The sequence below is a fragment of the Lucilia sericata genome, unplaced genomic scaffold, assembly GCF_015586225.1.
Source record: "Lucilia sericata isolate MDLA Ls3-8-SP2 unplaced genomic scaffold, ASM1558622v1 Contig001503F_arrow, whole genome shotgun sequence".
NCBI classification, from domain to species: Eukaryota; Metazoa; Arthropoda; class Insecta; order Diptera; family Calliphoridae; genus Lucilia; species Lucilia sericata.
In genome coordinates this window covers 52,501-80,335 of record NW_023995430.1, presented here as the reverse complement: position 1 = coordinate 80,335, position 27,835 = coordinate 52,501, and the positions used below count along the sequence as shown (strand labels likewise).

At 31.2% G+C, this 27,835-nt stretch overlaps 6 protein-coding genes across 7 annotated transcripts in view; 2 read left to right on the top strand and 4 right to left on the bottom strand.

The window, feature by feature from the left end:
* Positions 1-1,061: 1,061 nt before the first annotated feature.
* Positions 1,062-4,742, bottom strand: LOC119611645. Its single transcript, XM_037967293.1, has 4 exons — positions 4,600-4,742; positions 4,461-4,513; positions 1,630-1,812; positions 1,062-1,562 (listed from the first exon to the last, which is right to left on the bottom strand). Exons 1-4 carry the CDS (start codon positions 4,631-4,633, stop codon positions 1,098-1,100), a joined length of 735 nt encoding a protein of 244 aa, XP_037823221.1. The 5' UTR covers positions 4,634-4,742; the 3' UTR covers positions 1,062-1,097.
* A 2,029-nt stretch (positions 4,743-6,771) lies between these two features.
* LOC119611646 lies at positions 6,772-7,989 on the bottom strand. Its single transcript, XM_037967294.1, has 4 exons — positions 7,733-7,989; positions 7,596-7,648; positions 7,358-7,531; positions 6,772-7,298 (listed from the first exon to the last, which is right to left on the bottom strand). The coding sequence occupies exons 1-4, from the start codon at positions 7,764-7,766 to the stop codon at positions 6,834-6,836; spliced, it is 726 nt and encodes a 241-aa protein (XP_037823222.1). The 5' UTR covers positions 7,767-7,989; the 3' UTR covers positions 6,772-6,833.
* A 1,960-nt stretch (positions 7,990-9,949) lies between these two features.
* On the bottom strand, positions 9,950-13,678 carry LOC119611650. The gene is given in 7 exon segments (XM_037967300.1): positions 9,950-10,182; positions 10,185-10,469; positions 10,472-10,520; positions 10,586-10,774; positions 12,800-12,852; positions 12,924-13,180; positions 13,567-13,678. Coding segments are annotated over 6 exon segments (750 nt in total). The 5' UTR covers positions 12,967-13,180; positions 13,567-13,678; the 3' UTR covers positions 9,950-10,051.
* Positions 13,679-17,146: 3,468 nt separating this feature from the next.
* Positions 17,147-18,761, top strand: LOC119611649 (ELMO domain-containing protein 2). The gene is made up of 2 exons (XM_037967298.1): positions 17,147-18,073; positions 18,130-18,761. Exons 1-2 carry the CDS (start codon positions 17,558-17,560, stop codon positions 18,559-18,561), a joined length of 948 nt encoding a protein of 315 aa, XP_037823226.1. The 5' UTR covers positions 17,147-17,557; the 3' UTR covers positions 18,562-18,761.
* Positions 18,762-22,482: 3,721 nt separating this feature from the next.
* LOC119611648 (secernin-2) lies at positions 22,483-25,860 on the bottom strand. 2 transcript variants are annotated; one of them, XM_037967296.1, is made up of 4 exons: positions 25,744-25,860; positions 25,290-25,657; positions 24,782-25,222; positions 22,483-23,137 (listed from the first exon to the last, which is right to left on the bottom strand). In XM_037967296.1, the coding sequence occupies exons 2-4, from the start codon at positions 25,437-25,439 to the stop codon at positions 22,658-22,660; spliced, it is 1,071 nt and encodes a 356-aa protein (XP_037823224.1). In that variant the 5' UTR covers positions 25,440-25,657; positions 25,744-25,860; the 3' UTR covers positions 22,483-22,657. The 2 variants fall into 2 exon arrangements, with proteins under 2 accessions (XP_037823224.1, XP_037823225.1); XM_037967297.1 differs by having other exon boundaries at positions 25,290-25,826.
* Positions 25,861-26,757: 897 nt separating this feature from the next.
* LOC119611644 (serine-rich adhesin for platelets) overlaps positions 26,758-27,835 on the top strand; it is a 52,808-nt gene continuing 51,730 nt past the window's right edge. The window contains exon 1 of the mRNA XM_037967292.1: positions 26,758-27,066. The gene's annotated coding sequence lies outside the window, so the exon portion shown is untranslated. The remainder of the gene's footprint in view (positions 27,067-27,835) is intronic.

The window sequence follows — 27,835 nt, the reverse complement described above, 5'->3', positions numbered from 1 at the left end:
AACGAAGAAAATTATGCTGGTTTATGTTTTTCAACTTTTTTCTACGAAATATTTATATATTTTTAATGTTTTTTTAATTATTACAAATTGTCACAGTTTAAGGATTAATAAAACAGAAAGGATTAAATGTTATTGCTTTATAATTGTTGATAAAGAGATAATGAAATCATTAATCAAGTTTCAAAATTAGGGAATATATATGATTATATCAAAAGACAAAGATCGAGTTGAAATCTAGAATCTTTTTTATATAATAAAACTATGTAGAACAAATTTGTTTTAATTTATTTAATTATTTAAACAATTTTAATGAGCAAATAAACATTTAAATAAGTAGGTTTTAATATTTAGCATTTTTATCAACAAAACTGCTTAACAAACAGATTATTTAATTAATTATTGAGAAATATTATAAATTTGTTTAAATATTTCTTGTCATATTAGAAAAAATAATAATAAATGATTACCATATAAGTAAATACACGTTATGGAAAATATTTTTTAATAATAATCATTACTCGGTAATTATATTTTTACTAGAATATTAAATTCAGAAACTATGGTTCCCTAATACAAATTTTCTAACCTAAAAAATTCCCTCTTAATTGAAAACAATCAACCATAACCTCCTTTTTATTTGGTGTAATATTTGTTTGTCAATTTTTCAATTAAACTCTAAGGATATCATTACACACAATTGCTTTTTAGGTTTTTTTTATAATATTTACCACTTTATGCTTGAAAAGACTTAGACAATTATAAAAAAAGGATCAAAAACTCTATTGTTTGCTAAAAAAAAAGGGGGTTAGTTTACACACACATACACACTAAATCAGCTGGAATTAAAATTAAAGCAACAATCCCTTATATAAATTTTAAAAATTTACAATTTTAATTAACAGATAAAAAAATAACGGTACTTAAAGGATCAACAATAAAGCTTATCTCACTTAGAGATCGGTCTTACTATCTCTTTCTCTCTCTCTCTCTCTTTAGCAGTTAACTAGCAGGCAAATCAGTAATGTAAACTTTTAATAAACAAAAACCGCTGAAAGCCGTTGGAATTCTGAAAACTGTTTTATTTATGTCCAAAAAAATCACAATCTCTTTGCCGCAAATGTGGAATACTTATGTATAGGATCAATTTTTTCCGCAAATGTTTTACCCTCAAACGTAAACTTGGCATTCTCCTCCTTAAATAAAGTTTCAAAACCCAATTTCTCACCCACAGCTTGTGAGTAACGTGAGGTAAATACTGATATAATAGCTTTCGGTTTCTGTCCCCTCAAATGTGGGGGTAAATGTTGAGCCTCTTCACAATCGTTCTCTTTAAGTTTAGCAGCATATTGCAGCAGATATTTAGCCAAGGAGACAGCAATACCACGTTTAGCATAATCGGTACGAGTGGAAAGAAAACTTAACTCTATAACACAATCGATTTGCCACTCCTTGAAAATGTCATAAGTGCCTTCAAGAATGCGTAGATATTCGCCCACTGTTTGCATATTGGGTGTACTAAAGGAAGCAAATATCTCATCTAAAGTTATTTGTGCCGAGGGATTCTGTGAAAAGTTTTAAAATTTTATTTGAAAAATAAATGGAGAATAGTTCGAATCTATGCTTAATTACCACAAATTTATTTATGCATAAGGCCACCAATTCCTGAGTTTTAACATCGCGGGCCGCAAATGATATTGAGTCTTTTAGTATTGCTTTCAGAAGGACTCGCATTTCAGCTATTGTTTCTGGTTTCTCGCTTAGATTACAGGCTATGCTAACATTTTCATATTTCATGAAATAATTGCGGAATAACTGAAAGGAAAAGAAAAGAGATTACATATCATTCAAAATAAAGTATTAAGATTTTACATTAAAAACTTCAAGACCCGTTAAACCCCCTCGATTTATTGTCATATTTAATCAAAAGTTCTGTTATATTAGGATAATGACAAATATATTGCTAATGTTTAAGTACAAATATCTTTAAAACCCTGATGTTATTATTAAATGCAATATAGCAGAGGACCTAAGATTTCAGAAACTTTTACTTTTAATTATCTTGCTTAAATACTCAGAGAGTTATAGGCCGTCAAAGTTAAACATCTGGAGATTGTTCAAAGACTTTATTAACATCCACAATTTTTACAAATATGTTTGATTTATATATCTTGTTGCAAAACAATGTGGGAGTGAATCAAAGAGCAGGATCCCAGCTTTCAAAAAATTCCACTTTTAAACACTCTCCAATTATACAGGGTGCTCTACAAACTGTCAAACTTATTTTCCACGTTTCCAATGAGCACTTTTTATGAACTTTCACGAATATGAGGGTTACTTTTAAAGAAGTGATCCTACGTTATAAACAACATATAGGAATTATAAAGGAGGACCTAAGCTTTCAGGAACTTTTACTTGGAACCACCCTGTTAAGACAGGCAGGAAGTAAATTGCCACTAAATTCCACCATCTTAAAGGTTAGAAACTTAGAAACAATTATAAACTAAAATACTAGTCCAATGACACAACAGTATATAAAAAGGATCATGGATAAAAACCTAAAAATTACAAAAATAAATCTTTGAATCACCCTGTTACTTTATAGACTGAGCTACAAAATGTCAAAGTTGTCTCTCTCGATTGCACAATAGAAACTTGTACAAATATAACTTCTAGTTTAATTGCAATATAACTTGTATAAGGAATCATAAAAGAGGCCCTAAGCTTTCCAAAACTGTTATAGTGAATCACCCTGTTGAAATACAGCCCGTCAAAATTGCTCATTTAAAGGATGTGAAAATCGTTCTGCGTTTAAACTTAAACGTTTACAAATATAAACTGGATTAATAGTTATCCAAGTTCAAAATAATGTTATTAGAACTTACGAAGAAGCAATCGGGCTTTTAGAAAATTAAACTCTGTGTCACCTTGTTACAATACAGGGTGTGTTCTTCAAATATCTGTATCTTTACAAAACCTACAAATATGACCGTAACTTTAAAAAATATGATCTTAACTTGAATAAATGGTATATAAAATTCATAGAAAGAGAACTGAGCTCTCATTAACATTTACTTTGAGTCACCCTGTAGAACTATGCGGTGAGTTATAGGCTGTCAAAGTTTATTATCTTAAATGTGTGAAAATTTCGTTGGAACTCCTTACTTCAATCACTTAAGACAAAACTACTTCTCCGATTTTAAAACAATATATGAGAGAATCAACAAGATAGACCCAAGAATACTGAAAATTAAGTTTTGAATTGCCTTGTTTAAATACAGGGTGTACTATTGGTTCACAAAGTTAAGAATCACAAATTTGAAAAAAAATATTTAAGAATTTGTAATTTTTACACAATCAAAATAGTCTAATATCTTTACTTTGTATTTGAGAATTGTAAAGGAAGAGCTAAGCTTAAAATGAAATCAACTTTACATCACCCTGTTAAAATACAGGATGTTATATCGGTTCACAAAGTTTAAGAGTCCCAAATGTGAAAAAGATTAACAATTTGCAACTTTTATAAGTAAAATATAGTAGAAAAGGAAATAATTTAGATCAGAATCATAAAGGAGATCTTAAGCTTTCTGAAAATTAAGCTTTGAATTACCCTGTTTAAATACAGACTGTTCCATAAGCATTCAAAATTGAAAACATCAAATGTAAAAAAACTAATATCAGACTGGAAAACAATATTAAATAGTATAATTGGAAAACTTTGTATTGGAGAATCATAGAGGAGGATCTAAGCTTTCAGAGACTCAAACTTTGAAACACCCTGTTTAAATACCGGCCGTTCTTTATATTAACAAAGTTAAAAATGCCAAATGTGAGAAAAACATTTTAGATAGTTTAACTTTTACGAATATTAAATAGTATAATTGAAAAACAATGTTCGTGAGAATCGTAAAGAAGGACCTAAGCTTTCTGAAAACTTAACTTTGAATCACCCTGTTTAAATACAGGCGGTTACATAGGTTGCCAAAGTTAACCACTATTGGTGAAGAGAAATTCTATAAAAGCTTTTTAATTTTTACGAATTTGAACAAATCTGCTGGACCAATTTAAAAACAACTTTCAGATAATTAAACTTTTAAACAGCCTGTCAAAATTAATACAAAACTGTAAGCTGTCAAAGTTAGACATATTGTTGGTAGTTAAATTAGACAGTCTGTAGCTTAGTATGTATTGTTGCAGGGTGGTTCAAAGTATAATTTTTTGAAAGCTTAAATCCAGTTCCATAATTTTGATATACATTATTTTACGATTGTATTTATAGTTTAGAAGTATCTTTATAAAACTTATAAAGACAATTTTCCAAATCCATAATGGGTCAACTTTGACCCACTACAGCTCAACTTAAAGCACTATTAATTAACACTTTAAATATTATTCTAAAAGCTTAAACATTTCTCTAATAATTCCCAAAAATTTGGAAACTATAGCTTTCTAGAACACCTTACCTCTATGGCCTCCTCATATAAATCCTCTGTTATTTTTATAATTTCCACTTCACCTATAATTAACACATTACAAAAACAAAACACAATAATTTTAATACAATTTATTTAAAATTTTATCTTTTACAAATTTTTAAAATACCATCACATATTAACTGCAAACTTTGAGAAGGCATTTTTACACTTTTAATTCAAACTTAAGCTAAGCTTTCAAAACGAATACAACCGTTTAGCAACCCTTATTAATTTATACTGACATCCAAATACAACAATTTATTATATTATTCTTATAAAAATCTGAAAAAACTGCAAATGTAAGTAAATTACTTGTACGAGTACAAACTACAATCAAAAGAATTTTTCCAGAGATACAATTTAACAAGATCATCATTAAATAATGAGCGAAATTTAACCAAAAAGAGAGAGACAGAGGGAGAATGAGAGTAAAAGTTTATAATATTAAAATAAATGAAAATAAACTATTTTTAAATTAAAATTAAAAATATCACTCATTGTCGGAATTATTTGACAGTTGACTTCTATTAGCAGGGAATAAACAGTATAATGTTTGTGCTATTTATTCTTTATTTTATAATTTTAATAGAAAAGTCTTTAATTGAATTGATGAACAAAAGAAATGTATGGGAAAAAATGGGAGCAACTAAATTAATAGTAGGGCTATGCGGCCTATTATTGTATTTGTTGTATGGTGTATAGTGGAAAATTTTAAATAAGGAAAAGAACTAAATAAAGAAAGTATAATAAATAAAACAATTTAAATAACAACTAAATCTAATATTTGTGAAAAACAACATTGAAACTCAGCTTTTTATCTTCTACGTTGATGTGAAAAATTTTATCAAATTGCAGAGATTTTTTTTAACGTTATATCACTTTGCAGTGAATGTCGTGTTAGAATGATCACAAGTAGATTTTATACAAAAAAAAATGTTATATTTTTTGTATTGCTTAATTATTAGAACTAGAACTGAATTAGAACTTGGACTGAACTAGAACTGAACTAGAACTGAACTAGAACTGAACTAGAACTGAACTAGAACTGAACTAGAACTGAACTAGAACTGAACTGAACTAGAACTGAACTAGAACTGAACTAGAACTGAACTAGAACTAGAACTGAACTAGAACTGAACTGAACTAGAACTGAACTAGAACTGAACTGAACTAGAACTGAAATAGAACTGAACTAGAACTGAAATAGAACTGAACTAGAACTGAACTAGAACTGAACTAGAACTGAACTAGAACTGAACTAGAACTGAACTAGATCTGAACTACAACTGAACTAGAACTGAACTAGAACTGAACTACAACTGAACTAGAACTGAACTAGAACTGAACTAGAACTGAACTAAAACTGAACTAGAACTGAAATAGAACTGAACTAGAACTGAACTAGAACTGAACTAGAACTGAACTAGAACTGAACTACAACTGAACTACAACTGAACTACAACTGAACTACAACTGAACTAGAACTGAACTAGAACTGAACTAAAACTGAACTACAACTGAACTACAACTGAACTACAACTGAACTACAACTGAACTAAAACTGAACTAGAACTGAAATAGAACTGAACTAGAACTGAACTAGAACTGAACTAGAACTGAACTACAACTGAACTACAACTGAACTACAACTGAACTACAACTGAACTAGAACTGAACTAGAACTGAACTAAAACTGAACTAGAACTGAACTAGAACTGAACTAGAACTGAACTAGAACTGAACTAGAACTGAACTAGAACTGAACTAGAACTGAACTAGAACTGAACTAGAACTGAACTAGAACTGAACTAGAACTGAACTAGAACTGAACTACAACTGAACTACAACTGAACTACAACTGAACTAGAACTGAACTAGAACTGAACTAGAACTGAACTAGAACTGAACTACAACTGAACTACAACTGAACTACAACTGAACTAAAACTGAACTAAAACTGAACTAGAACTGAACTAGAACTGAACTAGAACTGAACTAGAACTGTACTAGAACTGAACTAGAACTGAACTAGAACTGAACTAGAACTGAACTAGAACTGAACTAGAACTGAACGAGAACTGAACTAGAACTGAACTAGAACTGAACTAGAACTGAACTAGAACTGAACTAGAACTGAACTAGAACTGAACTACAACTGAACTACAACTGAACTACAACTGAACTACAACTGAACTAGAACTGAACTAGAACTGAACTAGAACTGAACTAGAACTGAACTAGAACTGAACTAGAACTGAACTAGAATTTAAATAGAATTTAAATAGAACTGGAACTGAACTAGAACTAAAATTTAAAAATTTATTTCAACTTTAAATAACTGAATACAACAATAATAAATGATCACAATCTAATAGCCACAAATGTTGAATACTTATGTATAGGATCAATTTTCTCCGCAAAAGTTTTGCCCTCAAACGAAAATTCTGAATTTTCCACGCTAAATAAATTTTCAAGACCCAACTTCTCTGCCACAATTTGCGTATAACGTGAGGTGGCAACTGATATTAAAGCTTTAGGCGTTTGTCCCCTTATATGTTCGGGCAATTGTTGCGACTCATCCCAGTCATTCTCTTTAAGTTTGCCAGCATATTCCAACGCATATTTAGCCAAAGAGAAAGCAATGCCACGTTTAGCATAATCGGTGCGTGTAGTAATGAACATTAACTCAAAGGCACAATCGATTTGCCACTCCTTGAAAATGTCATAAGTGCATTCGACAGTGTGGAGATATTCAGCCACTTTCTGCATATTGGGAGATTTGAAAGAGGCAAAAACCTCATCTAAAGTTATTTGAGCAGAAGGATTCTGGCAAAATGATTAAGAGATTTAATAAGCTTTTAGTTACTTTCTTTGGAACAACTTACCACAATTTTATTAATGCATATGGCCACTAGTTTCTGAGTTTTTACATCTCGGGCCGCAAATGAGATGTTATCTTTTAATGTCGCCTTTATAAAGATTTTCATTTCTTCCGGGCATTCGTGTAGATTACAGGCAATGCTGACATTTTCATATTTCAAGAAATACTCGAGAAACAACTTAAAGAAAAATCGGGAAGTTGAAGTAAGTCAAGGGCTCTTTCTTTTCTAATACATACTTTACCTTTACGGCATCTTCATATAAATCCTCAGTTATTTTTATTATTTCCACTTCATCTGTAAAAATTGAAAATATAAAAACACACAAAATTTTGAATTAAACTTTTTAAATATTAAAATTTTTTCTCCCTTTAAAATTACCATCACAAATTAACTGCAAACGCTGAGAAAACATTTTCGTATTTAAATATGTCCGTTTAGCAAACCTTTTAAATCTGTAATAAAATCTAATTACAATAATTTCTATAACATTCTTAAGAATTTCTTGAATACTATTAATATAAATCTAAATTTAAAATCAACTGTGTGGTATACATAGATGACTTAACAAGAGTATAAAATAATTTAATGCAGTAATAAATGGAAGTAATAACTTTTAACTGAAACCATTCATTAAAGATTGATAACACTACTTTAAAAAAAGAGAGTTCAATATTTCAAACACCGATTCTGATCTAAAAACTGAATTAAAATGGAATTTGAACTGAACAAGGACTGAACTAGAACTGAACTAGAACTGAACTCGAACTGAACTAGAACTGAACTAGAACTGAACTAGAACTGAACTAGAACTGAACTAGAACTGACTAGAACTGAACTAGAACTGAACTAGAACTGAACTGAACTAGAACTGAACTAGAACTGAACTAGAACTGAACTAGACTGAACTAGAACTGAACTTAGAACTGAACTAGAACTGAACTAGAACTGAACTAGAACTGAACTAGAACTGAACTAGAACTGAACTAGAACTGAACTAGAACTGAACTGAACTAGATCTGAATTAGAACTGAACTAGAACTGAATCAGAACTGAACTAGAACTGAACTAGAACTGAACTAGATCTGAACCAGAACTGAACTAGAACTGAACTAGAACTGAATTAGAACTGAACTAGAACTGAACTAGAACTGAACTAGAACTGAACTGAACTAGATCTGAATTAGAACTGAACTAGAACTGAACTAGAACTGAACTAGAACTGAACTAGAACTGAACTAGAACTGAACTAGAACTGAACTAGAACTGAACTAGAACTGAACTAGAACTGAACTAGAACTGAACTAGAACTGAACTAGATCTGAACCAGAACTGAACTAGAAGTGAACTAGAACTGAATTAGAACTGAACTAGAACTGAACTAGAACTGAACTAGAACTGAACTGAACTAGATCTGAATTAGAACTGAACTAGAACTGAACTAGAACTGAACTAGAACTGAACTAGAACTGAACTAGAACTGAACTAGAACTGAACTAGAACTGAACTAGAACTGAACTAGAACTGAACTAGAACTGAACTAGAACTGAACTAGAACTGAACTAGAACTGAACTAGAACTGAACTACAACTGAACTACAACTGAACTACAACTGAACTGCAACTGAACTACAACTGAACTACAACTGAACTACAACTGAACTAGAACTGAACTAGACTGAACTAGAAACTGAACTAGAACTGAACTAGAACTGAACTAGAACTGAACTAGAACTGAACTAGAACTGACTAGAACTGAACTAGAACTGAACTAGAACTGAACTAGAACTGAACTAGAACTGAACTAGAACTGAACTAGAACTGAACTAGAACTGAACTAGAACTGAACTAGAACTGAACTAGAACTGAACTAGAACTGAACTGAACTAGAACTGAACTAGAACTGAACTAGAACTGAACTAGATCTGAACTAGAATCTGAACTAGAAACTGAACTAGAACTAAACTAGAACTGAACTAGAACTGAACTAGAACTAAACTAGAACTGAACTAGAACTGAACTAGAACTGAACTAGAACTGAACTAGAACTGAACTAGAACTGAACTTGAACTGAACTAGAACTGAACTAGAACTGAACTAGAACTGAACTAGAACTGAACTAGAACTGAACTAGAACTGAACTAGAACTGAACTAGAACTGAACTAGAACTGAACTAGAACTGAACTAGAACTAAACTAGAACTGAACTAGAACTGAACTAGAACTGAACTAGAACTGAACTAGAACTGAACTAGAACTGAACTAGAACTGAACTAGAACTGAACTAGAACTGAACAAGAACTAAACTAGAACTGAACTGAACTGAACTAGAACTGAACTAGAACTGAACTAGAACCTGAACTAGAGCTGAACTAGAACTGAACTAGAACTGAACTAGAACTGAACAAGAACTGAACTAGAACTGAACTGAACTAGAACTGAACTAGAACTGAACCAGAACTGAACTAGAACTGAACTAAAACTGAACAAGAACTGAACTAGAACTGAACTAGCACTGAACAAGAACTGAACTAGAACTTAACTAGAACTGAACTAGGACTGAATTTTAATTAAACTAGAATAAACTAAACTAAATAAATACTTTAAGGACTGTTTATTTATTTCTACTAATATTTTCACTTTTAAAACTAATTGTTTGTTAATTAATCAAAATAAATTCTCCTCCGCATCAAAAAATACTCTAAACCAAATACACCACATGCTCACAACCCTTATGCCTCGGATCTATACGTTGATCATAGGTTTTTCCCTCAAATGAGAACTGTGTATAGGGCACTGTATTAACAACTGTAAAACCCTCGGCTTTGCCAACTTTTGAGAAAACATTGAGGTAAAGATGGCAGTAACAGCTTTTGGTATACGTTTCCTCAAAGATGGATGTATTTCCTCCAAACCTATACCATTTTTCAATTCCTTTGTCAACTCGATGGTGTGTTTTGCTAAAGCCTTAGCTATGCCCTTACGTTCCCATTGCGGCAATGTGGCCAGAAACATCAGCTCACAAGTACAATCCAAATTGAATTTTTCAAAGATATCATACTGCTCATCGACCGAAGCCATAAAGTCCATTAGCGATTGGGCATTAGGAGATTTGGCATTTCTTTGCGGAATTTAACAAAGAACACATCTTCGCCGTTGTCGGGAATGAACTGGAAAGGTATAACTTTATGTGAAAATTTTTTAACTTTAAGATATTGTTAATATAGGATTTTACCTGTATTTTATTGAAAGCTACTGCTACTGGCTTTCCTGTAGACTTTTCCACTGCTATTAATGACACACCATCTTCGGCTGTTATGCGCGATAATTCTCTTAGATCCTTTTTAGCTTGTACGTTTTCAGGTAAATTGATTTTTGTGGCCACAGCTATGGATTCGTATAAAAAGAAGGAACCTTCTAAAACCTGAAAACATGAGAGTTGGATATGAGAATTAAACAAGAATTGAACTAGAACTGAACTAAAACTGAACTAAAACTGAACTAGAACTGAACTAGAACAGAACTAGAACTGAACTAGAACTGAACTAGAACTGAACTAGAACTGAACTAGAACTGAACTAGAACTGAACTAGAACTGAACTAGAACTGAACTAGAACTGAACTAGAACTGAACTAGAACTGAACTAGAACTGAACTAGAACTGAACTAGAACTGAACTAGAACTGAACTAGAACTAAACTAGAACTGCACTAAAACTGAACTAGAACTGAACTAGAACTGAACTAGAACTGAACTAGAACTGAACTAGAACTGAACTAGAACTGAACTTGAACTGAACTAGAACTGAACTAGAACAGAACTAGAACTAAACTAGAACTGCACTAAAACTGAATAGAACTGAACTAGAACTGAACTAGAACTGAACTAGAACTGAACTAGAACTGAACTAGAACTGAACTAAAACTGAACTAGAACTGAACTAGAACTGAACTAAAACTGAACTAGAACTGAACTAGAACTGAACTAGAACTGAACTAGAACTGAACTAGAACTGAACTAGAACTGAACTACAACTGAACTACAACTGAACTACAACTGAACTACAACTGAACTATAACTGAACTAGAACTGAACTAAAACTGAACTAGAACTGAACTAGAACTGAACTAGAACTGAACTAGAACTGAACTAGAACTGAACTAGAACTGAACTAGAACTGAACTAGAACTGAACTAGAACTGAACTAGAACTGAACTAGAACTGAACTAGAACTGAACTAGAACTGAACTAGAACTGAACTAGAACTGAACTAGAACTGAATTAGAACTGAACTAGAACTGAACTAGAACTGAACTGGAACTGAACTAGAACTGAACTAGAACTGAACTGGAACTGAACTAGAACTGAACTAGAACTGAACTAGAACTGAACTAGAACTGAACTAGAACTGAACTAGAACTGAACTAGAACTGAACTAGAACTGAACTAGAACTGAACTAGAACTGAACTAGAACTGAACTAGAACTGAACTAGAACTGAACTAGAACTGAACTAGAACTGAACTAGAACTGAACTAGAACTGAACTAGAACTGAACTAGAACTGAACTAGAACTGAACTAGAACTGAACTAGAACTGAACTAGAACTGAACTAGAACTGAACTAGAACTGAACTAGAACTGAACTAGAACTGAACTAGAACTGAACTAGAACTGAACTAGAACTGAACTAGAACTGAACTAGAACTGAACTAAAACAGAACTAGAACTGAACTAGAACTGAACTAGAACTGAACTAGAAACTGAACTAGAACTGAACTAGAACTGAACTAGAACTGAACTGAACTTGAAGTGAACTAGAACTGAACTAGAACTGAACTAGAACTGAACTAGAACTGAACTGAACTTGAAGTGGTAGAACTGAACTAGAACTGAACTAGAACTGAACTAGAACTGAACTAGAACTGAACTAGAACTGAACTAGAACTGAACTAGAACTGAACTAGAACTGAACTAGAACTGAACTAGAACTGAACTAGAACTGAACTAGAACTGAACTAGAACTGAACTAGAACTGAACTAGAACTGAACTAGAACTGAACTAGAACTGAACTAGAACTGAACTAGAACTGAACTAGAACTGAACTAGAACTGAACTAGAACTGAACTAGAACTGAACTAGAACTGAACTAGAACTGAACTAGAACTGAACTAGAACTGAACTAGAACTGAACTAGAACTGAACTAGAACTGAACTAGAACTGAACTAGAACTGAACTAGAACTGAACTAGAACTGAACTGAACTAGAACTGAACTGAACTAGAACTGAACTAGAAATAAACTAGAACTTAACTAGAACTTAACTAGAACTAAACTAGAATTGAACTGAACCATGAACTTAACAAGAATCGAACTAAATCCCCATTTTAAAACGAGGAATTCCCTCGAACTGTTGATTTCAATTAAAATTTTATTTTTAAAACACTCACATCCAAAGCTGCTTCCAATTTGTCCTCGGTCAATGAACGGATTTCAATTTGATCTACATATAATTTAGGAAAATATGAAATAATATAATTACGTTTTAAAAAAAATCTTTAAACTACAACTTACCCTCACAAATTGTGGACCAAAGTCTGCCATTAGTTGGTCTCATTTTAAAGAAATAATCGTTATTATATTCCCGTTATTAATTAAATTAACCTTTTAGTAGCAATGTCTAACTAACACTGATTTAATTTGAATATACAAATAATATAAAAATTGCTGGTGGTTGATTATTTGACCGATTAGTACTTTTAGCTGGCACACTTGGCAATAAACTGATAACAATTTGTTTAAAATTGAAATCTCTAAAGATTTGTTTTTGTCTGAAAACAAAAAAAAAATTTTAAATAAAAGGAAAAATATAATAAATAAGTAAATATTACACAAATATGGATAATGACGTCATATAAGGTCGATAGGAAATTTTGATAACAATTTTGGTTTAAAAATGTTTGGGAATGTGTTTAGAATATTAAAATGGTTGGAGGGACCATCCAAAAAGTGATTTTAACGCATTTTCAGATACCAGCTGGTTGGCAACTACTAACATTTACTCTTCTGACATTGACATTGAAAGTTAAGAGAAATTCAGGAAAATATAAACCAATTTTCAAATTTTACTAAATTTCAATATTAACACATTTTAAGAAAATTTATATCTATATAAAAAATGGAACTAATTCTTACTAATCCTTTTGAAATAACTCACAATATTAAATAGTTAAACTAAATTTAATTATATCTTTTAAATTAATGTGCGTGCTTTTTATTAATCGCGTTTGTTTGTTTAAAATACTTGATTATTACTAATTTAACTTATCATGATAAGTTGAATTATTGCAAACAAAAAAAAAAAAAAAAAAAACATTAAATAAAAATTGGCATAGCTGCCAATCGATATGTAATTTGATAAGTTAATTTTAGAATAATAACTAATAAAATGCGGTTAAGATGAGTGTGTGTTTAGGAATATTAAATATTTAAATTATATTTATTTTCTAATGGAAGGCAGTTATTATTAAGTGATTACAGTAATTGTCAATTGAGACATGCATATGAAATTAGTTTTATATTAAAAATTTGTTAGTAAACATGTTAGTTTTTCATTAGGTTTAAGTGAAATTATTTGAGATAAGACCACATGATTTTAAACAATTAGTAAAATAAATAAAATGTGCTTAAAGCTCTTTTATAGATAGATTTAAAAATTTATTAACAAATTTATCACACCTTTAAAATGTAAATGAAATATTGTTGTTTTTATGTGGGATAACTGAAAATTATAGATTCCATTTCTTTATCCAAAATCTAATAAAACTCCATTTTGTAATACTCTGATTAATTAGTTCCAATTTATAAAATTAATCTTCTTTCTAAAGACAAACTTTCCCCTTATTTATACCTGCTTTATCAATATTAGTACCGTTTTACTCTATATAAACTGCAATACCGACTGATTAACGTTTTATCTATTTATAAAAATGTAAATTAAAAAGCTGTTTAAATTTTTTACACTTATCTTATATGATAATTAGAAGATTAAAAGATAATTCTTATTTATATGCAAAATATCAATCAACATATTATTACTAGGGTTCTATAGTTGAAACGAAAAGTCGACTTTTCGACTTTTTGCATTTAGTTAAAAGTCGACTTTTCGACCTTTCGACTTTTTCCATTTTATGAAAAGTTGATTTTTCGACTTTTTGACCTTTTTCATTTATTTAAAAGTCGACTTTTAGACTTTTCGACTTTTAGTATTTATAAATGGTCGACTTTTCGACCTTTCGACTTTTCGACTTTTTCCGACTTTTTCGACTTTCGACTTTTTCCGACTTTTTCGACTTTTTCGACTTTTTTCGACTTTCGACTTTTTCGACTTTTCGACTTTTTTCGACCTTTTTCGACTTTTTCGACTTTTCGACTTTTTCCGACTTTTCGATTTTTTACGACTTTTTGACTATTTTCGACTTATTTCGACTTTTTTTCGACTATTTTTTTACTTTTTTCGAGTTTTTCCGACTATTTTAGAGTTTTTGACCTCTTTTCCACTTTTTTAAAATTTTCGACTATTTCCGACTTTTCGACTTTTTCCGACTTTTCGACTTTTACCGACTTTTCGACTTTTTTCGACTTTCTTCGACCTTTTTCGACTTTTCGACTTTTTCGACTTTTCGACTTTTTTCGACTTTTCGACTTTTTTCGACTTTTCGACTTTTTTCGACTTTTATTTACAAAGTCGACTTTTCGACTTTTTCATAGACGATAGTCGAGTTATCGACTTTTTTGGAACAAAATAGTCGACTTCGACTTTTCGACTTTTTCGGCAAAAGGTCGATTGTTCGATTATTCGAAAGTCGATTTATAGAACCCTAATTATTACTATTGCAAATTAAATTGCAGTCTAACTCTAAACTAAGTCTAATAGTTGGCAATGCTGTATACAATATGTAAAGTCGGGTTACTTATACGCAACGTAGTGGTAACGTTTTTATCTGCAGAAGAGAAATAAAATAACAATTTTCAGTTTTAATTCAATTTCAGTTCTAGTTTAGTTCTAGTTCAGTTTTATCTCAATTCTAATTCTGTTCTATCTAAGTTCTAAGAGTTTTATATCAGGTCTATTTTAGTTCTAGCTCAGTTCAGTTCTAGTTCAGTTCAAGTTCAGTTCTAGTTCAGTTCTAGTTAAGTTCTAGTTCAGTTCTAGGTCAGTTCTAGTTCAGTTCTAGTTCAGTTCTAGTTCAGTTCTAGTTCAGTTCTAGTTCAGTTCTAGTTCAGTTCTAGTTCAGTTCTAGTTCAGTTCTAGTTCAGTTCTAGTTCAGTTCTAGTTCAGTTGTAGTTCAGTTCTAGTTCAGTTCAGCTCTAGTTCAGCTTCTAGTTCAGTTCTAGTTCAGGTTTCTAGTTCAGTGCTAGTTCAGTTCTCGTTCCGTTCTAGTTCAGCTAGTTAGCTTCAGTGGTTCTAGTTCAGTTTCTAGTTCCGTTCTAAGTTCAGTTCTAGTTCCAGTTCTAGTTCAGTTCAGTTCAGTTCTAGTTCAGTTCTAGTTTTTTCAGTTCTAGTTCAGTTCTAGTTCAGTTCTAGTTCAGTTTAGTTCAGTTCTAGTTCAGTTTCTAGTTCAGTTCTAGTTCAGTTTCTAGTTCAGTTCTAGTTCAGTTCTAGTTTCCGTTCTAGTTCAGTTCTAGTTCAGTTCTAGTTCCGTTCTAGTTCAGTTCTAGTTCAGTTCCTAGTTCAGTTCTTAGTTTCAGTTCTAGTTCAGTTCTAGTTCAGTTTCTAGATTCAGTTCTAGTTCAGTTTCTAGTTCAGTTCTGTTCAGGTTCTAGTTCAGTTCTAGTTCTAGTTCAGTCTAGTTCAGGTTCTAGTTCAGTTCTCGTTCAGTTCTAGTTCAGTTTTCGTTAGTTCAGTTTCAGTTCAGTTCTAGTTCAGTTCTAGTTTCAGTTCTAGTTCAGTTCTAGTTCAGTTCTAGTTCAGTTCTAGTTCAGTTCTATTTCAGTTCTATTTCAGTTCTAGTTCAGTTCTAGTTCAGTTCTAGTTTAGTTCTAGTTCAGTTCTAGTTCAGTTCTAGTTCAGTTCTAGTTCAATTCTAGTTCAGTTCTAGTTCAGTTCTAGTTCAGTTCTAGTTCAGTTCTAGTTCAGTTCTAGTTCAATTCTAGTTCAGTTTTGCTCTAGTTCTGTTATAGATCAGTTCTAGTTCAGTTCTAGTTCAGTTCTAGTTCAGTTCTAGTTCAGTTCTAGTTCAGTTCTAGCTCAGTTCTAGTTCAGTTCTAGTTCAGTTCTAGTTCAGTTCTAGTTCAGTTCTAGTTCAGTTCTAGTTCAGTTCTAGTTCAGTTCTAGTTCAGTTCTAGTTCAGTTCTAGTTCAGTTCTAGTTCAGTTCTAGTTCAGTTCTAGTTCAGTTCTAGTTCAGTTCTAGTTCAGTTCTAGTTCAGTTCTAGTTCAGTTCTAGTTCAGTTCTAGTTCAGTTCTAGTTCAGTTCTAGTTCAGTTCTAGTTCAGTTCTAGTTCAGTTCTATTTCAGTTCTAGTTCAGTTCTAGTTCAGTTCTTGTTCAGTTCTTGTTTAGTTCTAGTTTAGTTCTACTTTAGTTCTAGTTCAGTTCTGGTTCAGTGCTAGTTCATTTCTATTTCAGTTCCACTTTAATCAGTAATTTATTTAAATATATCTTTTATAAAATCTGCTTATTTTTTTCTCACAGTGTAAAAAAACTACCGTTAGTATATTATTAAAACATTTTACATTAGTTGGCAACTCCAACAAATGCAAAATACACAAACAACTGCATCTAACAGCTGTTCAATATAAACAATTCTTTTTACTGTTGTTGTTTTTGTTGTCAAGTCATATTTTTGCAAAGAAAGCAATAGAATTTCGAGCGAAAGATAAGATGTAATAATAACTTTTGCAAATACTTAAATAAATTTGATAAATAGTAATAAAATAGTTTACAAATTAAAAATAAATTTATAAAACAAGTGCAATTTTATAAGAACTGTAAACAAACAATCAAAAATCAATAAGACTTTTTCTCTAATTAACGTGATGAAATTGTAAAATAAAACAACAAAAATCCCTCAAGTAACTTATGGGAGTAACTATGACAACATTGTGCGTTGGTGGGTGTCATAAACAAATGGAATTTTCTACTTAATTAACTCGATTAAAAAAAAAACTTACTTACGAAACAAAGAAAAGCAGAATCTCTTAAAAACATGTTATTTTTAGATAAATTTTTACCTTTAATATTTGTCTATATACGACCATTTATCAAATGGTTCCTGCACACATTCACCCGCCTGTGTGAACTACAGCGTATCTGTTATGGAGCTCAGGCTGGTGCCAGTAGAACCAAACAAGTGGAAAGATCTTTATCGCTCTCCAAACAAATGGAAATTAAACAATTGTTAAGGGAGCTAGATGAGGCGGCGGAACACTGCAATGAAGAGGAATTAAGACGTTTTCCTCCCCAAGCTATTGCTGTAGTGCAGAGGGTAAAACATATTAAATCACGTATACATCCCGACTTTAGTGCCTTATTTGGAGCTTGTGTTTTACAAATATGGAGTTACAAACATTTGATGCATGAGGTAGAACGTTTAAGGTCCGAAGCCTACGATTCGGATAATTTGGATCATGAGCACAAGTTGTTGGAATTGTGGAAATATCTTATGCCGAAAGAACCTTTGGATGGTAGAATCTCCAAGCAATGGCAGGAAATAGGATTTCAGGTAAGTTTTTTTTTATAAAAAAAAAGTAAAATAAACTAACTCCATACGGCTTTTAGGGCGATGACCCCAAAACTGATTTTCGCGGCATGGGCATGTTGGGTTTGGAAAATCTGCTCTACTTTGCCCGTGAATACCAAGAGGCTGCCCAGCATGTGCTGTTACACTCCATGCATCCTACTTTAGGTTATACTTTTGCCATTGTCGGCATTAATTTAACCGCCATGGCCTATCGTCTTCTCAAATCGGGCGAAGCTAAGACACATTTTTACAATGTCTCACAAGCTACTAAACAACCTTGTTCTCTGTCTCAATTTCACAAATTCTATTGTTATTTATTATTTGAATTTGATCGTTTCTGGTTGGAATCTGAACCGACGAATATTATGGATTTTCGTGAAATTTACCAAAGTTTTGAGATAACCATCATGGAGGCTTTACAACGTGATAACACTGTGTTTAAAACTAATTTGGTAGTAGAAGAGATTTAAGTAGTTTTAAATTTTACGAAATTTTTTCAAATCTAAAGTAATTAGTAAATTTAATAGTAAAGTGAATTATTTTTTTTTTTGCAAATTTAAATTTCGAAAAAATTATTAAAGCTTTATGTGTAAAAAAGGAATTATTGTAAAATTTTTGGTATAAATTGCATTTGTAAGTGGAAATATTTTTTTATAATAAAAAAAATTTGGAGAAAAATTGTTTTGTGTCTTCGCTTAGTTCATTTTGCCTTGGGCAAAATGTGATTAAGTTCAAGTTTGGTTCTGGATTAAGTTCCTTATTAACATTGAATTAGTTCTAATTCAGTTCGGCTTTGATTCGGTTTAGTTTTGGGTAAGTTCTAATTCAGTTTTAGTTCTGTTCTAGCTCAATTCTAGCTCCGTTTTAGTTTATAGTTCAGTTCTGCATCAGTTCTCTTTCAGTTCTAGGTCAGTTTTATTTCAGTTCTAATCTAATTCAGTTCTAGTTTAGTTCGAGTTTAGTTCTAGTTCAGTTCTAGTTAAGTTCTAGTTCAGTTCTAGTTCAATTCTAGTTTAGTTCTAGTTCAGTTCTAGTTCAGTTTTAGTTCAGTTCTGTATCAGTTCTCGTTCAAATTTAGTTCAGTTTTAGAGCAATTCTAATTCAGTTCTAGCTCAGTTCTACATCAGTTTTAGCTCAGTTCTAGTTCAGTTCTGGAACTGTTCTAGCACAGTTCTGGTTTTGTTCTAGTTTAGTTCCCTCACAGTTCAGTTCTGGATCAGTTCTAGTTCAGTTCTAGTTTAGTTCTAGTTTAGTTCTAGTTTAGTTCTAGATTAGTTCTAGTTTGGTTCTAGTTCAGTTCCAGTTCAGTTCTAGATCAGCTCTAGTTCATCTGCAGTTCACTTCTATTTCAGTTTTAGTTCAGTTCTAGTTCAGTTCCAGTTCGGCTCCAGTACTGGTTCAGTTCTAGTTCAGTTCTAGTTCAATTCTTGTTCAGTTCTTGTTCAGTTCTAGTTCACTTCTTGTTCAGTTCTAGTTCAGTTCTTGTTCAGTTCTTGTTCTGTTCTAGTTCAGTTCTAGTTCAGTTCTTCTAGTTCATCTGCAGTTCACTTCTATTTCAGTTTTAGTTCAGTTCTAGTTCAGTTCCAGTTCAGCTCCAGTACTGGTTCAGTTCTAGTTCAGTTCTAGTTCAATTCTTGTTCAGTTCTTGTTCAGTTCTAGTTCACTTCTTGTTCAGTTCTAGTTCAGTTCTTGTTCAGTTCTAGTTCAGTTCTAGTTCAGTTCTTGTTCAGTTCTTGTTCAGTTCTTGTTCAGTTCTTGTTCAGTTCTTGTTCAGTTCTAGTTCACTTCTTTTTCAGTTCTAGTTCACTTCTTGTTCAGTTCTAGTTCAGTTCTAGTTCGGTTCTAGTTCAGTTCTAGTTCAGTTCTAGTTCAGTTCTAGTTCAGTTCTAGTTCAGTTCTAGTTCAGTTCTAGTTCAGTTCTAGTTCAGTTCTAGTTCAGTTCTAGTTCAGTTCTAGTTCAGTTCTAGTTCAGTTCTAGTTCAGTTCTAGTTCAGTTCTAGTTCAGTTCTAGTTCAGTTCTAGTTCAGTTCCAGTTAAGTTCTAGTTCTGTTCGGTTCTAGTTCAGTTGTAGTTCTGTTCTAGTTCAGTTCTAGTTCAGTTGTAGTTCAGTTCTAGTTCAGTTCTAGTTCAGTTCTAGTTCAGTTCTAGCTCAGTTCTAGTTCAGTTCTCGTTCAGTTCTAGTTCAGTTGTAGTTCAGTTCCAGCTCAGTTCTAGTTCAGTTCTAGTTCAGTTCTAGCTCAGTTCTACTTCAGTTCTTGTTCTGTTCTAGTTCAGTTTTAGTTCAGTTCTGTATCAGTTCTCGTTCAAATTTAGTTCAGTTTTAGAGCAATTCTAGTTCAGTTCTGGATCAGTTCTAGCTCAGTTCTACATCAGTTTTAGCTCAGTTCTAGATCAGTTCTGGAACTGTTTTAGCACAGTTCTGGTTTTGTTCTAGTTTAGTTCCCTCACAGTTCAGTTCTGGTTCAATTCTAGTTTAGTTCTAGTTTAGCTCTAGTTTAGTTCTAGTTTAGTTCTAGATTAGTTCTAGCTTAGCTCTAGTTTAGTTCCAGTTCAGTTCTAGTTCAGCTCTAGTTCATCTGCACTTCTATTTCAGTTTTAGTTCAGTTCTAGTTCATTTCTAGCTCAGTTCTACCTTAGTTCTAGTTCCAGTTCAGCTCCAGTACTGGTTCAGTTCTAGTTCAGATCTGGTTCAGTTCTAGTTAAGTTCTAGTTCAGTTCTTGTTCAGTTCTAGTTCAGTTCTTGTTCAGTTTTTGTTCAGTTCTTGTTCAGTTCTTGTTCAGTTCTAGTTCACTTCTTGTTAAGTTCTAGTTCAGTTCTTGTTCAGTTCTAGTTCAGTTCTAGTTCAGTTCGGTTCTAGCTCAGTTGTAGTTCAGTTCTAGTTCAGTTGTAGTTCAGTTCTAGCTCAGTTCTAGTTCAGTTCTCGTTCAGTTCTAGTTCAGTTGTAGTTCAGTTCTAGCTCAGTTCTAGTTCAGTTCTTGTTCAGTTCTTGTTCTGTTCTAGTTCAGTTGTAGTTCAGTTCTAGCTCAGTTCTAGTTCAGTTCTAGTTCAGTTCTAGTTCAGTTCTAGTTCAGTTCTAGTTCAGTTCTAGTTCAGTTGTAGTTCAGTTCTTGTTCTGTTCTAGTTCAGTTCTAGTTCAGTTGTAGTTCAGTTCTAGTTCACTTCTTGTTCAGTTTTAGTTCAGTTCTTGTTCTGTTCTAGTTCAGTTGTAGTTCTAGCTCAGTTCTAGTTCAGTTGTAGTTCAGTTCTAGCTCAGTTCTAGTTCAGTTCTCGTTCAGTTCTAGTTCAGTTGTAGTTCAGTTCCAGCTCAGTTCTAGTTCAGTTGTAGGTCAGTTTTAGCTCAGTTCTTGTTCAGTTCTAGTTCAGTTCTAGTTCAGTTCTAGTTCAGTTCTAGTTCAGTTCTAGTTCAGTTCTAGTTCAGTTCTAGTTCAGTTCTAGTTCAGTTCTAGTTCAGTTCGAGTTCTAGTTCAGTTCTAGTTCAGTTCTTGTTCTGTTCTAGTTCAGTTCTAGTTCAGTTCAGTTCTAAAAGAAAATCGCTTCTATATTTATTTTTTATTTGCTTTATCGTTTTTAAATTTTATTTGTATCTTTTTTTTGTTTAATTTTGTGTTTTACATTCTGGGTTTTATAGTTTATATAGTTAAATATATAAATATGTATCTGCGTTATATGTTTTAATTTTCATTTAAATATTTTTATGCACTTTTTTCCATTATTTGGCAAATACGCCTTTAGATTGAAACGTATATAAAGAAATTACGAGTAGGAAGAGAGACAAAGATAAATATAATAAAATCATAAAATATAAATTACTAGTAAAAAAGCAAAAATAACTTAAACTTATAATAAAAAAAAATTACAAATTAATACTTTGACATTTTTATAAAGGAAACATAAGATTGAGCGGCTTTTAAGTAGAGTCTTTAATTTACTCTACTACACTGAGTTTTTTTTTTTTTTTAATTAAGTCTTTTATTTACTATAATAAAATTAAATTTAAAAATAATAATCTATATTTTTATTTTGCTTGAAATCAGGAATGTTTCTGTTAGTAAAAAATAATTGGCATTTTTAAAATATTATTTTAAATTCGTGTTACAACATAAAATCACCTTTAAATGCAAGAAAGTTACATTTTTTTTAAATAAAAAACAAAAAATGAAATAAAAAAATATAATAAATTAAAATATCACTTTTAACTGAGATTTATCATAAAACCATAAACAATTACTTAAACAAAACAAAATGAAAAATAAACCAAGATAAGAACTTTTTCTGTTTAAACTTTGAAAAGAAAACTTGAATTATGTTAAAGTCTAATTAATTACAATTTTTACTTAATTATAATTACTAAATAGATTTTTTTTGTTAATTTCTTAGCAGCAAGCTTGTGTTTTTTTTTTTTTTTTTTTTTTTTTTTTTTTTTTGAGAGACAAGTGTGTGTTGGTTTTAATCGTAAAAATGTTTTCGTTTTTTCTTCAAGTATAAAAAAATCGTTTTGTTTTTATCATCAGCATCACATTATTTTCTTTCCAGCAATTGCTTCTTTCTGTTTAAATTCTCTTCTCTTAACGATAGAATTTAACCTCAGCTTCTACACAATCCTTCATCAATTCATCCAATTCCTCATTGACTTCAGGATGTTCAGCTAAATAGGCCGAAACTTCCTCAACACAAGCTGCCTCTAATGCTTTCAAATGCTCCAAAGAGGCCGGCTTACGTTGTCCATGCAATTTGTGCAATAATGTTATTTCATTATCAGCTGGCACTTTAGTGAGTGGTGATATTTTGGGTTGGGGGGCAAAGACGAATGGTTTAAATACCGATTCGCTGGCATTGGGTGTTGCCGTAAACCAATGACATGAAATGCCATTATTACACAAAACAAAAACTGTAGCTGAACGTGAGGAGGCTGCATTGGCCGAAGAGCGTAAAGTTTCAAACATACTGGTTAGCGAATAGGAGCCATCGTCGGAAGGTTCATCGCCACTCCAATCGGTGGAGGAGTTGGGAGAACAGTCAAAACAGGCTGCAAAGTTTAGGTCACCCTGGTGGAGGAAGAAATAGAGAAAAATTAATTATTTTATTAAATTTATTAAAACAGATTTAAGCTTTAACTGAATGCTTCTTAAAAGCTTTTTGTGAAAGCTTCTTAAAAGCTTTAGTGAAAGCTTCTTAAAAGCTTTTAGTGAAGCTTCTTAAAAGACTTTAGTCAAAGCTTCTTAAAAACTTTTAGTGAAAACTTCTTAAAAGCTTTTAGTAAAACCTTCTTAAAAGCTTTTAGTGAAAGCTTCTAGTGAAAGCTTCTTAAAAGCTTTTAGTGAAAGCTTCTTAAAAGATTTTTGTGAAAACTTTCTAAAAGCTTTTTGTGAAAACTTTTTAAAAGTTTTTTGTGAAAGCTTTATAAAAGCTTTTTAGATGCTTTTTGTAAAAACCTCTTAAAGCTTCATAAAAGTTTTTTGTAAAATCATCTTAAGAATTTATTAAAGCTTTTTTTAAATCTTTCTGCAAGTTTTCTATGAAACCTTCTTTATCGTGTTTATTAAAATAATTTTAAAAACTTTTTGAAAGCAATTGTGTTTAAGTTTTCAAAAGTTTATGAAAACACTTTTGTGAAGTCATTTTAAAAAAGTTTTACGAAAACTATTTGAAAGCTTTTTTAAAGATGAAATTAAATTAAAGATTTTCAAAAGAAACTCAAATATTTTGCAAAAGCTTTCAATAATATGTAATTTCTTTCTTGTGAGAGTTTGTATTTTATATTTTTCGTGTTAAAAAGTTTGTGGCTTAGCTTTTTGATTAAAAAGTTTGTTTTGTAGAAATGCTTTAATGCTTTGTGACCAAATGTTTTTATATTTTTCTATGAAAAAATTAAAACAAAGCTTTTTAGTTTTTTTAAATGAGGTTTTTATAAACAAAAGCTTTTTTATACAGAGCTTTTATATGCAGAAGTTTTTTGTGGAAAGCCTTTACATGGAAAATCTTGTTTGTGAATAGCAGTCAAATGAAAAAGCTTTTATATGAAAAAGCTTTTTTATAGAAAACCTCTAAGTAAAAAGCTTTTATGGAGACAGTTTTATATAGAATGCTAATAGTTGAAAAAGCTTTTTTGTAAAAGCTTTTATATGAAAAAGATTTCTGTAGAAAGCTTTAATTATAATTTTTTGTACAAAGCTTTTAACTAAAAGAGGTTCTTGTAGAATGCTTTTAAGAAAACTTTTCTTGAAAAATAAAACAAATTCCTATAAAATTAAAAATTTGAACGTTTCTATAAGAAACGTTTCTAAAGTTTTCTAAAGTTATGTCTTCGATAAAACTTTCTTAACAAAATCTATTTTAAGTAAGCATAACATTTGGGAAAGCTTTTATTTGAATAATAATCTCATAAAGAAATTTAAAATGAAATGGATTGCATCAATATTTAGACAATAATGGAACAACATGCTTCCAAGGAACCAAAAATACTATCAGTAAATGTTTCATAAGCCAATCATCACTGAACAGTAATGCAGCACTTCTATTAACATTTAAATGTAAACTTTATAAGACTTATGTTAATCGTCTTACGTCTTACAGAATCTCATATGTTAATAGCTCAACAAAAAATCTATCCACTCTACCTACATACATACATATGTATGTATATGCAATCAAATATCTGAATCATCTTTTTCTTCACTATATCAACTCACCTCACCATCCCAGCATCCCAAAGTCTTCAAAGCATCAGACAAACCCTCTATGGATTTGTCAATAGTGGTGGTCACAGCCAAACCATCACTGGGTAAATGATGATAGCCAGAGGTTAATTGCTGAGCAGCCCACAATTTGCCGGCACAACTAATTAACCAGACCTGAGAAGGATCACAGACGATTAAACTGAATTTGGTGTCATCATGACCGTGCTGGGCCACCAATTCGCCCACACGCTCAACAGCAGCTTCGGCAGACTCAGCTGAGGCCAAAGACAAACGCACTACATCAAAAGCGGATAAATCACTTTCAGCATCATTGCTCCAAGTAATGGCCACACTAAGATTACGTTCATTCGAGCCGCAATCACCACCCCAGACACCTGGTTTAGGTTTTTGCAATATTACACGCAAAGCAGAAGCATCTCCCACCAAGTCAGTCTAATAAAATAATAAATGAGATCATTAGATGTTTAATTTTTTATGGAGCAAAAGCTAACACACTTACCTTGCCCTCTAGGGACTCGGAATTATCGTAATAGAAGACTTCTTGGGCCACACCCACCAAACTTTCATTTTCAGCATTACGTCCTAAGATGACAGTATCCGTGGCACAATTTGGTGGCATGACTACAAAACAATTACCTTGAGAACTCATTTTGTTTCTTTTTTTATTAAACTTTGAAACTCTTAACGCAGCAAGAAAAGTTCGGAATAAGGAAAAATCTTCTTCCGCAGAAAAATTGATTTTTCTCAATCAGCAGCTGCCAACGTCAACGACCCAACAATAATACGCACACAGAGGCACTCACACAAATACTAGACAGGAAATGCAGCAATTTTTTTATGGAATTGTTGGCAAATTTACTGTAATTTCTTTAGAAATTTGTTTAATAGTTATGTTTAATTAAGGATAATTTTCTTTTAAAATTGTTTAATTAATTATGTTGTGTCGTATTCACCTTTTCTTCTATAACTCTGCGTCTGTGTATAATAATTAATGACAAATTTTTTACTTTCAAATCTGCAAAAAGGGTGTTTTGTACAGCGTTGCCGTTGTGTGACTAATAAAGTAGCAATTTGACTGTTTTTTTTAAGTGCCTTGCCACTTTTTTGTAAAATTAACTAAATTTGCGATTTTTTTTTGTTACAAGATAAAATCACTTGAACTTTTCCAACCCTGAATCTGCCCATACTGTAATTTGTTTTATTAATAAAAGAAAACGCATCATTAACATTACTTATTTGTAAACTATCACACCAGGGATGGTATTTGACATAATTGGCAAACAAATTGTTTTCGAAAAAGGATATTTTTACTTAATTGTTTTTTACAAATCTTTAGTGAAACTGCATTTTATAACCTATAAAATGTTATACAAGTGAAAACTCCTATTATTTCTGATAAAATTTGTTCAATGTATGACATAAATTTTATGCCCAAAGTCTAACTGCATTAACATTTCCAAGCCTGCCATACTGCGTGAAATAGAAACATTGATTATTAGTTTTTCATTTCTCATTAACGAATCAAGTGCGTTGTGAAAATGGTGCAAAGAAATTTGTATAAATATTTCTAGAAATAACAATAATTATAAACAAAAACTAAATAAGAAATATAATTTAAACAATAATATACCATATACAAATTAAATTAACTAAAAAATAGTGAAATTTATAAAGAAAAACTTGAAAGAAAAAAATTCTAAAAAGAAGAAAAAATTTTTTCTTGTCTATTGCCAAAGCGGTATGTTCAGTGTGTTTTGTTATAATAATTATATAGCCATCTCTTTTGCACCCATATAAAATCCAATAAGAATTGACAAAAAGTGTTTTTTTAATGTTGAATGTGTGTGTTTGTGCGTTTGCTTATACATGTGAAAATGCAAAGTGTATTTTTTTTCTGAATTGTTTTTGATTACACAGTTTTTTTCTTGGTCTCTTTCACCTTCCTTTTCTACTTTACTTCTATATAGAAGAAAATACTTAACGTCTACGTAGAAGAAAAGAAAAATATAAGAATTTTAAGAACATTGACGTTAGTGAGTGCTGGTTTCGACTAAAAAAAAGGATTTTTTTAATAAAATTCCTTAAATAATTTAAAGAATACATTTCAATAAATAATCAAAACCCATAGAAATTGTATTTAAAGGCAATTTAAATAAAAATTTTAAGAAAAAAGTGTACAGAACAAGTGAAAATTTTGTAAAGTGTGTGTGTGTGTTTGCATGTTAAGACAAGCTGGAGAAAATCAATAAAAGTTTTTGTTAAATATTTAGGACAAAGTGAGTTTTTCTTGTAATATTTCAATAAATAATTATGTTTATTAGGTTTCTCTAGTTTTTCGCTGTAAAATTCTTAAAATATTTTATTAAATTAAAAAAAGAAAAAATGCAAAACAAGTTTTTCACACTTGGGTGCTTTTTTCATAAAGGCGTGTTACGTTTTTTCATATTTTTTTTCACATTTGCCCGCTAAGACCATTTATACCACCGAAAGCGTTGTTTGACCACTTTAGTTAAAGTGTTTTAAAATGTTTACGCGCTTTTTTGGGGCTTTTAATCCTAAATCTTATAGTTTTAATAAAATATGAAATCAAACATTATTTTTATAATACAAAAATCAATAGAATTTTAGTATACCAGAATTTTTTTCCAAATCTTTTTTTCTTCCTAGTAAGAGAAAAAAAAAAGCGCCCTTTTTATTATCATCAACATCATCATCATCATTGCATATTTGTGTGTAACAGTAGCAACAACAACAACAGCTTTCCTTGAGCTTACTTACTTTAACCTACCCTCTCACTTTTCATTCCCCCCTTAATTTTTCAAGTTGTTTTTTATCATTTTGCATTTTGTTTTCTTCTTCTACTTACTATTCACAGTTACTTGCAGTGAATTGTAGTGTATTCATACATCCTCCCTCATTTTCTTAATTTTCTTATTTGTTTGAGATTTTGTTTTGTTCTATTCTCTTTTGTTAATTTTTTATGTTTTGTTGCTATTTTTCTAATTGTCATTTCTTGCTTTTCTTCCATATTTTTCTATTCATATT